This window comes from Penaeus chinensis, chromosome 29 (assembly GCF_019202785.1).
Source record: "Penaeus chinensis breed Huanghai No. 1 chromosome 29, ASM1920278v2, whole genome shotgun sequence".
Classification (NCBI taxonomy): Eukaryota; Metazoa; Arthropoda; class Malacostraca; order Decapoda; family Penaeidae; genus Penaeus; species Penaeus chinensis.
Window position 1 is genome coordinate 10649547 of NC_061847.1, and position 12500 is coordinate 10662046.

The 12500-nt window shown below is 34.0% G+C and overlaps 2 protein-coding genes across 2 annotated transcripts in view; one reads left to right on the top strand and one right to left on the bottom strand.

The window, feature by feature from the left end:
* LOC125040699 (nucleoporin Nup37-like) overlaps window positions 1-2977 on the bottom strand; it is a 4992-nt gene extending 2015 nt beyond the window's left edge. Inside the window, exons 1-3 of the mRNA XM_047635394.1 lie at window positions 2942-2977; window positions 2068-2225; window positions 1111-1305 (exon numbers count right to left, since the gene is read on the bottom strand). Of these exons, the coding sequence (XP_047491350.1) occupies window positions 1111-1305; window positions 2068-2211 (339 nt within the window). The 5' untranslated portion in view covers window positions 2212-2225; window positions 2942-2977. The remainder of the gene's footprint in view (window positions 1-1110; window positions 1306-2067; window positions 2226-2941) is intronic.
* A 1893-nt stretch (window positions 2978-4870) lies between these two features.
* Window positions 4871-10760, top strand: LOC125040702 (probable tRNA N6-adenosine threonylcarbamoyltransferase, mitochondrial). Its single transcript, XM_047635398.1, has 9 exons — window positions 4871-5109; window positions 6316-6425; window positions 6714-6847; window positions 7705-7829; window positions 8115-8243; window positions 8590-8794; window positions 9245-9393; window positions 9913-10124; window positions 10279-10760. The coding sequence occupies exons 1-9, from the start codon at window positions 4873-4875 to the stop codon at window positions 10355-10357; spliced, it is 1380 nt and encodes a 459-aa protein (XP_047491354.1). The 5' UTR covers window positions 4871-4872; the 3' UTR covers window positions 10358-10760.
* The last annotated feature ends 1740 nt before the right edge of the window (window positions 10761-12500 follow it).

Consider the following 12500-nt stretch of genomic DNA (forward strand, 5'->3'; position numbering starts at 1 on the left):
GGTCTTAGACTCCAAAATTTGTCTATGACTTGCCCAGTTGCGACATCACAAATTTAATGCTGGTACTAGAATAAACATGTACATCGTTAAAGACTCTATGAAGATAACTGATTCCAGTAACATGTTAACCCAACTATTCCAGATTATTTCCTGTCCCCGGTTGTTTTTTGTGAATGTTATTACATATAGATGGCTCCATGTGTGCTCAGCCGGCAAGGAGTCTATCAGTAGCCCTAGTGACCGATCCTGATTTCCCCATTCCTTGAACTGGCAGGAAAATGTGTTTTTCTTTTTAATACAGCTGACATCAATACTGTTATTATTGTTATTGATGTTATGGTTATCACATTGTTATTAAAATCTCAATAACATTTAAGACAAGGAAATAATGCAAGACCCTTTCCAAAAGTCAAGGAAAAGGGTAAACAGGTGAGATAGGTAGGACTAATAACTGACTCCTTGGTGACTAAGCAACTGTAGAGCCATCTATGTGTCAATACAATAAATAAATAAATAAACATTGGGCATGGCATGTATTCATGGCATACGTGGCAACTGGGTTAAGACTACTTATTGCAATAAAACTTACTTCTATAATAACAACAGAATTACACATTTTATATATTCAACTAAAATTTGGGCAACCATAGGTTTGTTGTCATTGCATCAGTTGTGAAGCCATGCAGCACCATTTGTATTTTTGAGTAGAAATTGATGTATATATGTGGAAAACAGTTCAATTAATGGTTGACAATATATCAGAATGGGCCTCCAAAGTCTATTTGTCACTACTGATGTGAGATTTTCTTCACATGTCTTTGACTCAGTAAATTTGTCTATGACTACCCATGAAAATGTCTTGGGCGGGCAGTTTTTTAAAAACTCTTATCCTTACATGAAGCTCACCAGGCATTAACATCTGCAATCAAGAAATGACATGCACACTGGAAATTTATTTCATAAATTATCTATTTAATGTAACTGATTATGTAATTTATCTTATATATTCTTCATTATATCTTAATCTCAGTCTCAATTCTAAATTGCAAAGTTTCTAGCACATGTGTAACATACATTTACAAAACTCAGGCATATATTATTACACTGTACCTGTGCTGTATGGGAATCACCAAGGTCAGATGTGAGCTGAGTAACCTTATGATCTGTTGACCCCAAAGTCACTTGCAAGCATCGAGGAGCAGCTCTTAGTGTGGCACTTGGACTCCAAGCAAGACAAACTGGCTGGCTGGAAACATGCCACTCCCATACCTGGCCACACTCTTCGCTAGTACCATCTCCCTCTTCCTAAGGTAAGAAGCTTATCTTTAAGATATTTCCAGAAGTTAAAAAGCTAACATAATTGTTTTAATTTATATCACACACACACACGCACACGCACACGCACACGCACACGCACACGCACACGCACACGCACACGCACACGCACACGCACACGCACACGCACACGCACACACACACGCACACGCATAGCACACGCACATACACACACACACACACACCTATGTTTATGCATATGTATATGTATATGTATATGTATATGTATATGTATATGTATATGTATGTATATGTATATGTATATGTATATGTATATGTATATGTATATGTATATGTATATGTATGTGTATACGTATTCGTATACATATGCGTATGCGTTGGCGTATGTATATGTGTATGCGCTGGCGTGTGCTTATGCATATGCGTATGTGAATGTGTATGCGTATCTATATTCATATATGCATATATGTGTATGTGTAAGTGTGTGTGTAAATTTAATCAGTTAAATATCAATGAAATCTTTTTTAAGGGACATGCAATTATAAAGAATATATTTCTTCCTAAAATGATATCAAACTACAGATTTCAACTAATAATAGAAATATAGACTACCAACAATGTAAATACATATAATAAATATAAGTTCATCCTAACTATATAAAACATTGAAGGAAAAAAAGTAAACATCAACTCTTGTCTTCACAGAGTACAAAATGTACTAAAATCATGTAAAACTACCAAACTAAAAGAAGCAAACAAAACACATCAGACCTTGAACTTAATAGAATAAACCGCCACAGATGTGGGAAGAGCAACGGCCAGCAAACCCCTCGACCATTCATATGGAGAGAACTCAAGGGCTAAAACCTGAGTTCGTGTATTCACACTCAGTGCTGGGGCGATGTTTACTTCCATTGTTTAGGGAGAACCTGCAACATTTGAGAGGAATGAAAGTAAGAGTTGATCAAACATGAAACCATGCAATATTAGTATCTAAAAATATACATAATTAAATTAGCCTTATATAATATATTCCAAAGAAGTTTTGTGTGACCATATAGGGGGTCACAGGGACACACAGGCACACAGCCTGATTCTGTGGATATTATTCACATTTTGTCATAAAATTTCCCTGGTACCTTTCATGCCCTCCCCTGCTATTAGGGAAAAAATGTCAGGGTTTGGGGAGGTTCTGTAGCATATTTCCTACATAAATGTGTACTAGAGGGCGAGAGGAATCCACCAATACCAAAATCGTCGAGATCGGTTAAGGCATTGAGGAAAATTACTGTGCGGGGTTTCTGGTCTTTGCTACAAAGGAGGAACCTGACGGTCTGGGCAATAATCAGGCAGAGAGGTAAATAGTCACTTCATCACTTTTGTTCTGTGTTTATATCGTTCATATACATATCACGAGGCAAAAGAAAGTCAACCATAAAAAATCAGCGTCTAATGGAACTTGAAAATGTTAGAGCAAACATGACACGAGATCAAGTTCACACCTTTATTACATCTTTGCACAACTGATACAGCACTGTTAATGTATTTATATAAAAGCACAAACGATTTCAGAACATCTAACTCTCACTAAAGGAAATATAATAGACAAAATAGATAGTAAACAGAAAACAAACGTATTCTTCACCTTTTCCTCTCGCGAGATAGAATTGAATAACAATAGGGATCCTGGTGATAAAAGTTGCTTTTTCTTACATATATTTAGTCATCGATTTATCTAAAATTGTATTGTTGCTTTATCATTGTCAATATTCTTATTATTACTACTTTTATTGTCACTGTCATTTTTATCATAATTTGTATATAAAGATATAAATATTGATATTATTATTTACATTATTACTATTTATTATACCTACTACTATTGTGATTATCATTGTCATCATCTTTATTATTGCTAATACCATTATCATATATATTATTGTTCTAATCATAATCATGTCTATTATTGTTACTATCTTCATCCTTATTATTATTGTTATTGTTGTTATTATTATTATTATCATTAGTAGTAGAAGTAATATTAGTAGTCGTGGCAGTATCATTATTATCATCAATTTTTATTATTATTATTATTATTATTATTATTATTATTATTATTATTACTATTATTATTATTATTACTATTATTATTATTACTATCATTATTATAATTATTATTACTATTATTATTATTATCCTTATTATTATTACTATCATTATTATTATCATTATCATTATTATTATTGTTATTATTATTATTACTATTATCATTATTATAATTGTTATTGTCGTTGTTGTTGTTGTTTTGTTGTTGTTGTTATTATTATTATTATTATTGTTATTATTATTATTATTATTATTATTATTATTATTATTATTATTATTATTATTACTATTATCATCATCATTATCATTTTCATTATTTTTATCATTATTATCATTTCTATTATTATTGTCATTTTAATTATTATCACTATTGCTGCTGTTCTTCTTGTTGTTATTATTATTATCATTATTACTATTAGTAGTCTTTTTCATTGTTATTGTTGTTTTATCTTTATTATTATTATTATTATTATTATCATTATTATTATTATTATTATTATTATTATTATTATTATCATCATTATTATAATTACTATTATTATTATTACTATTATTATTATTATTATTATTACTATCATTATTATTATCATCATCTTTATTAATATCGTTATTGGTATTATTATCATTTGATATCATTATCATTATTATTGCTGTTGTTGTTATTGTTATTGTTATTATTGCTATCATTATCATTATCATTATCACTATCACTATCATCATTATCCACATCATTATCATTATCACTATTGTTATTAATATAATAATAATTATTATTTAATCATTATCAAAATTTTCATCATCTTTATTTGTCATTATCACTTTTATTGTTATCATATTGTCATCATAATTTATGTTATCATCTTTGTATTTTGTCATTATCAATACCATTTTTATTATCATTATCATTACCAATGTAATTGTTATCGTCTTTATTATTATGATCATTGTTATTAATATCATTATATTTTTCATCATTATTATTCCTACTATCATTCTCATCATCAACATTATTATCATTATCATGTTTTATTATCACTATTATTATTATTATTATTATTATTATTATTATTATTATTATTATTATTATTATTATTATTATTATTATTATTGTTGTTGTTGTTGTGGTTGTTGTTGTTGTTGTTGTTATTATTATTAATATGATTATTATTATCATTATTTGCATTATTGTTTTTTAGCATCATTATCATTTATATTATCGATAATGATAATAGAAATGATAATGATGAAAAAAAACAAAACAATGCAAATAATGATAATACTAATCATATTAATAATACTAAAAAATAATGCAAATAATGATAATAATAATCATATAAATAATAATAACAATTTTAGTAATATTGGTTTTATTATTTCCTGTTGTTGCTATTATTACTATTATCAATATTTAATCTTTAGTATCCTTTTTTAGATATATTTATGGTCCCTGACTTCATGTAAACAAACATGATGGCCGCCCTCACTTGGACAAAATTACGAAGTGTTCTTAGATATTTTGGTCACAGTAGCTTACTTAAAGCTCGTTTTCGATATTCTCAAAAGTATGAGCATTTATGTATACTTAGTAAATGTAACGATGGCTTTATTCAACCTGTCAATGTATTTTATACGAGAAGAAGTACTGTGAGATATGATGCCTTTACCTTAGAATCGCGCAATTATACATCAGCATCGAGGAGACGCCAGGTAGGTTGCTTTTATCTTTGTTAATATTATTCCTGGTATTTGTTACTAAGAGCGCCGCACTCTCCAGAGACGAAGTCCCAAATCCAAGATAACATGCGAATCCAAACCTACCTTTCCTACCTTTTATTTACTCCCTGGACAGGAGGGCAAACACCCCTGTACCCCCTTTAATATCACTTCGTGCGAACTTACAGAAAACGCAAGATTAAGAACTGTGGCTATGTGAGGATGATGTGGTAACACTCAGAGGGAATTTTCGTAATTTCCCGTTTAAGATGAGGCCACTGCAGATATGGCTGTATTGCTTCTTACTCTATCTTTTATGCTCCATGAGATGGCAGTGCCCTTTCCCTCTACGTCAGTGCATCGTTCTCGGTAACATTAACCTTATTCCAATACAAGTCCACTGTCGCCATTACACACATTCATCTGCTATTTGGGAAACTGCCATAGATTGTGACATAAATTCCAGACACTGATGTCACGCTTCTGCAGCTGCGGTAATTTATTAAAGGCATGTTATGTTTGTGCTCTAATGCTGCATTTGGAACTCCTTGTCTTACTCGTCTGACAATTTGTCATGACCAGCAGGACAACAAGGCCATTTTCAGAACCTCCAAGGCCTTCATTGACCACAATACAACCAGCTCAAATGTAGATATTCACTATATTATCCTACCAGTGTCTTTATTTTACACACTGCATATGTTTTGTAAGCCCCCTGATGCATAGGTAAGTTACCTGCAACAGACAGCACAAAAATATCCTTAGATAATAACAACAAAGGACTTTAAAATTACATACCAATATCTTACATTTGCCTGCAACAGTCATTATTTACATACAAATGCTATTGTGACGTCATTTCGTCCTGTTCACTGTAAAGGAGGGTGATATGGACAAGATGGACAACTTGTCTCAGATGCTTAGGTAGGGATTCCAATCAGTCAAAACATCTTTCCATCTTGTCCAACTTGTTGGACAAGGAGTTTAGAATGCTGCAGAATTGCCTACATATATAAAATACACTTGAAATGGTGTGAAATTGTATTTATGATTTTTTTTTTTGTAAATAAATGTGTTTTGAATATAAATATGTTTTCCCCAACTCAGAAACTTAGCTCACCTTTTCATGTTTTTAATGTCTTTATGAGTTGAATGCAAAAGATGGTTTATTTGGTTCTGAAGTTTTTTTATTTCCCTCAGCTGGTATTGGGCATTGAGACAAGCTGTGATGATACAGGTGCATCTGTGGTTGATGATCAAGGAGCAGTGCTTGGTGAAGCATTAAACACTCAGCAGAAAATACATTTAATGTAAGTATTCTGATATACAGTTAAGAGGAAGATTAGACCTGTTGTTACAAAATAAATGCTGATTGAAAAGTATACTGTGACTTCACCTCGTTCTTTTATGATATATAGTACATATGTGCATTTGCAGAACCTTTGGATTTATCAGATATATGTACTGCATTGCACACTTTATCAGCATGTGCGCCAAACTAAGGAGTTCAAATTTGTTTAGTTAATAATAACTATGATAGCAGGGTAATATTTTTGTCAGATAATAAGAAATACTGAGAAGTGCTCTTATATTGAAAGGCATGGTGGAATTATTCCTCCAGTAGCCTGTCGTTTGCATGCAGCGAATATTGAAGAAGTTGTCAACACTTGCTTGAAGAGATCAGGAGTCTCACTGGAGGAAATAGATGCAATTGCTACTACAGTTAAACCAGGTGGGTGTTTATATGAAATAGAAAATGATGTGTCAAAAAAAACACAGTTTACTTAACCTAAGGTTACCATCCAGTGATTTTTGGCCGGGAGTTTTAAAACTGAGCTGTGGCTACTTTGAACAGCTATCAGTCAAAAAAAATACTTTCATGAATATTATGTCCTATGAAAGTGCAATAATAGTAGCTCCATCCTATCCAGTTGGTAGTTTACATTATTATACCATATTAGCTCTGTGCTTTTCTTAGATAGTCTCTAGATAGAGCACTCATGTATTTATATGTACATTTTATTTTTTTATCACTGATCTAATGTTTTATTTGAAGGATGTATTGGGATTGTTATTTTTATAATGTTCAAACCACCTATCCAATAAAAAGCCTGAGCTTTAACTTTCTGTATAGATGCCTGATAACAGGCCAATAGATTATGAAAAATTAACGAAAAGACAGGTTTCTCTTCTCAACCCCCCCCCCCCCCTACATACTTTCCTCTCACAATTTTTGTCATCTCATATAGCTTTCTCCCCTTTGCATGCCTTAGGGTACCAAAAGATGTGCAAGAATATCTCACATTCTTGCCAAAACTAATGTCAATCTGTAAGACCATTTTCTGTTTCTTACGAAAAAAACAGAAATCTGTGCTATCTCAAGGATGGTCCCCTTGTTTATTGATACATGGCAATAGTTGTTGATAAAGGGTATCAGATATAACATGTATGAGTTGATTATTAATACTTTTAACAATTAGCAATATCATATACTGAAACTCTAGTACTATTATTTGAGAAGTGTTCCAATCCCAAAAGATTTTTAAAAAATAAATAAATAATAAAAGGTAATGTCATATTTTTATACAGGAATGCCACTTTCACTTGCTGTTGGTACCGAATATGGGAAACAGCTAGCATTGAATGCTAGAAAACCATTTATACCAATTCACCATATGGAAGCACATGCCCTTACTGTCCGTATGGTAGAACAGGTAAGTTAAAGACTGAGTTTCTTTTTTTTTTTGTTATTGATGTAATTGTTCTCATCTCCATCTTTTATTTTCCTGGTGTTCCTTTTACTTTTTTTTTTTTGTTTTTTTTTCTTCCTTACATCCTATCTTAATTTTTGTCAGCTTTTCTCTTAATTCCTTTTAGTTATGAAATATCAGAATTAAGAAATATAATCCACTTATATCTGTTATTCACCAAAACCAAAAATGTGCACTAAATAGCTGACAGGTAATAGAAAATTAACACAAAGACTGTTAAACTTTCAGATTGAATTCCCATTTCTGGTTTTGTTAGTCTCAGGAGGCCATAGTTTGTTGGTGTTGGCTCATAGTGTTGACAGGTGGTCAATTATTGGTCAAACTGTTGATGATGCACCTGGAGAAGCACTTGATAAGGTAAGTGAATATGGTCTTTTCTTCTTCTGGTACTTCTTTTTTATTCTCTTTCTTATTTATCATAAACACCTTGTCTCCTTGCCTTCTTTTCCTCCTCCTCTACAGCCTCCTCCTCTTCCTCCTCCTCCTCCTCTTCTTCTTCTGCTTCTTCTTCTTCTTTTTCCTCTTCTTCCTCTTCTTCCTTTTCCTCCTCCTTCTCCTCCTAGAAGGATAAAACAAGTGATGGACTCATTGGTAACTAAACACTTTTGGAGCTGTTTGTGGAAACTAAATAAATGTACTACATGTCATCCCACCATTTGTAGGTTAAATACTAGTGTGGTAATAGTATGAAATCTTTTCCAAGGGTGCACGTCGGCTGAAGTTGCGCAACCTTCCCGAGTGCTCATCCATGTCTGGTGGTCAAGCTATTGAGCATTTGGCCAAAGAAGGAAATCCCAGAGCCTACGATTTTCCAACACCAATGTGGAAGTACAGGGACTGTACCTTCAGCTTTTCAGGTCTAAAACACTCGCTGTTGAAACTGATCACAAAGTTAGAGATGGAGTTTGGTAAGCTTTCAGTTCCAGTGGTTACTAATTCTTTAATTTCTTACAATTGTTCATAGAGTGGCAAGTCTAACTGTTACTGATGATAAAATCAAGTAGAAGATATCATATGGAAAATGCAAAGAACAAATATTCTATATCTTTATGTTTGATTGACATAGGTTATAGCCATATGTAGTTTATATAGGTTATGTAGTTTATATGTAAAAAACTCATAGAAGAGATAACAGATGGAACAGTTAAGTTAATGCCATTATCATTTATAATGTATTATTGCCTTAGTAATACAATGTTTTATGGCTTTATCACTGGGAAGAAAATGTTATGGTTTGTAGTTAACAGGGTCATTATTTTGTACATTTGAGTGTTCTAAACAATTTAAAATATATTCTAATAAAAATTCCAAATATGTTTCTAAATGCAAAACATCTTTAAATATACCTTTTTCTTCAGAGGTTGAGGGTGGTAATATTATTCCACCTATCAGAGATGTATGTGCATCATATCAGTATGCTATAACCAAACATCTAGTCCGGCAGACTCAAAGAGCTATGGTTTACAACGACATACGTGGTTTGCTTCCTAAGGAGAATTTGAAACTGGTATGTTAATGCGAAGAGTTCACATGCACATGCACACGCACATGGGCACGCACACACGCACTCACGCACCCACGCACCACACACACCACACACACCACACACACCACACACACACCACACACACACACACACACACACACACACACACACACACACACACACACACACACACACACACACACACACACACACACACACACACACACACACACACACTCACACACTCACACACTCACACACTCACACACTCACACACACACACACACACACTCACACACACACACACACACACACTCACACACTCACACACTCACACACTCACACACTCACACACTCACACACTCACACACTCACACACACACTCACACACTCACACACTCACACACACTCACTCACTCTCTCACACACACACACATATTTATCTTTGAATGACAGTACTAGGATTAAGGTGAAAGGAATTTATATTTGGATTTTGAAGTTAACTTCCTTGAATCACTATTGGTATTCTGGAACTTTCAGGTATTGTCTGGCGGTGTGGCTTGCAATAACTACATTCGCAGTGCTCTCCAAAAGTTATGTGAGGCTACAGGTTACCAGCTTTTATGCCCTCCACCCAGATTATGCACAGATAATGGAATTATGATTGCATGGAATGGTATGGAAAGGTGGAAGGCCCAGTCAGGGGTTATCTATGATGAAGAAACAATAAAAAACATTAACATCCAAGCAAAGTAAGATTACTCTTTTTTCTTTGTTTTTTTCTTTGATATTAGGAGTTTATAATAATAGATGACAAAAGAATTTCACTACAGAAAAAAAAACATGTACAACACTTACATATCTACTTTCAAGAAACTGAATACTAATTACCATCTAATTTTTCAGATGTCCTATTGGAGTGGATTTGACAGAAGATGTTCGTAGTCTGGGAATCAAAATTCAGAAATGGGTCAAATTTAGATGATGCTCATAGAATATTGTAATTTGTTATTCTTTTCGATTGTGTATTAAAAGAAATTGAAGTTCATTTTAAAGATCAGTATAAAAAGGAATATTGATACTAACTGTTTTGTATTTCCTGAGAGAGATTTAACTATAAACTTCACATGACTGATTTAAGGCAAACCAGATTATGTGGTGTTTTTACTGTTTATTATGAAAATGCATTGTTTTAAAGATATTTTGTTTCATTTTTTAAAATAGATTTTAATGTTAATCCACAAAACAAATTTGATACTTGAATAAAATTACCCTTGTTGTTCTTTGAGAGGAAATTCCATTGACCATATTGCAGAACTGTCAGACAAAATAGTTTGAATTTCTTTGCTCTGTTCATTATTGGTGAAATAAACGTAATGAAACATTAACTTGTATTACCTTTAGTGGTTCTTGAAATGTGCCTGGATGGGGGGGGGGGGGGGGCGGGGAATCTTGCACCCAAATATTATATTTTCTGTAGTCATTCCCATCCTATAAATCCTAAATGAAATTGAATAATTTGTATTTTATCATCCCTTGCCTGTTGTTGCCATGGGGGGAGGCTTACAAGACAGAGACTGAGGCCCATTGCCATGGATTTTGCATGGTCTTCTCTTCTTTTCCTTCTCTTCTTGAACCCCTTCTACTTTCCACTTTCTAAAGTGTGAGAGCCGTGTTAAAAGGATGAAATGCTAACTTTGTACCAGTCATTAATGGCCTAGGGGAGTCATGGCCATAGTATTCCCCTTTATGTTTGTCTAGCCTTTAGCCCTCAGGGGGATCCTGAGGGGTGGATCATATCTCCTCAACATACTCCAAGGATACTATGATTAGTAATGAAGATTTTGTACTATTAGGGGCAATAAGGCTTGCCCCTTTATCAACTAGTCCCACTGATTTTAATTCCCAAGGTTCCATGACCCCAGGCTCTTCTTTGACCATGACTTTGAACACTACAAGTACCCTCCTCATTGCTTACTGTCACCACAGTGTAAATTATCCACCCAGGTCATTACTCAACCTCCAGGAAACATTCCTGTCACAACATCCTCTACTTCATCGTCTACTACCCCCTCCTCTCTAATTACCACTCTACAGCCTTATTATCCATCTCTCTGCAGTACTACTTCACTCAATGCCACTCACTCTTCCACAAGGCCCCATCCTTTTACTTCCCCCACCTCTACAAATCTTTTGAGTACTCTGTTTAGCGCAGCCAAATGGGATAAATTTTTCTACCCTTATCAAACCTGTCTGACTTCACTGGCAAACCCATTCCTGTCCAGCCTCATTCATCCCTCAGTACTTGTACTTGAACTGTATCCATCTCCTTGACATACTGCTCTGTCTGCAACAAGGATTGGTCAGATTGTGGAGAGGACTTAATCACCTGCCTCGTGGACTATGATGTAGTACAGTGCTACACCATTCCTCTTAAAAGCCACCATAAGTCCTCCACCAATACTACAAAGATTACTTTCTGTAGACATAACCTTTCCCTTCATGTTAAAATTGCCTGTCTTCCACCCTGTCAGTGTCAAAATTGTTGGCATCTAGGCTACCCTACCAGACACTGCTGCTCTACAGCCAGACACATGTGACAATTGTGGTGGTTCCCATGATGTATTTTATAGGGGCTGCCCACAAGTTTGAGTCTGAGGTGGTAACTCTCAGATTCAGACTTGGCCTCACTTTATGTGAGGCCAGACAAGAAGCATGCCAACGAGGTTTTTCCTCTTACTCTCTACTCCAGTGCTGCCCTTCACTCTGCACCTACCCCTTCCTCTCAAGATGTATCTATTGCTCCTCCATCTTACTTCAACCCCCTTCCTCTCCTAATCAAATTCTTTTGCACTTGAGATTTTTCCTGGGGTTATATTCTACAACTTTATTTATCTTCTCAACCTGTCACTTCCTATATATGAAAATATGAAAGAACAACTAAACTTTGAGGTATGAAGAAAAAATTACAAGATACTCATCTAATTTATTCAACATGCAACCAACACAACAAACACACAAATGTTTGTATGACACAGTCCAGTCTACTGAAAAAGATGCCAGCAATACTCAGGCTTAAATTAATTCCCAACAGATAAGACAAAGTGACCAATAAGCAGTGGTAATGA

Coding starts and splice junctions, on each gene's coding strand:
- LOC125040702 (XM_047635398.1), top strand. CDS start 4,873: ATGGCCGCCCTCACTTGGACAAAATTACGAAGTGTTCTTAGATATTTT. Junction 5,110..6,315: donor CAGCATCGAGGAGACGCCAG/GTAGGTTGCTTT, acceptor TATTTCCCTCAG/CTGGTATTGGGCATTGAGAC. Junction 9,394..9,912: donor CTAAGGAGAATTTGAAACTG/GTATGTTAATGC, acceptor TGGAACTTTCAG/GTATTGTCTGGCGGTGTGGC.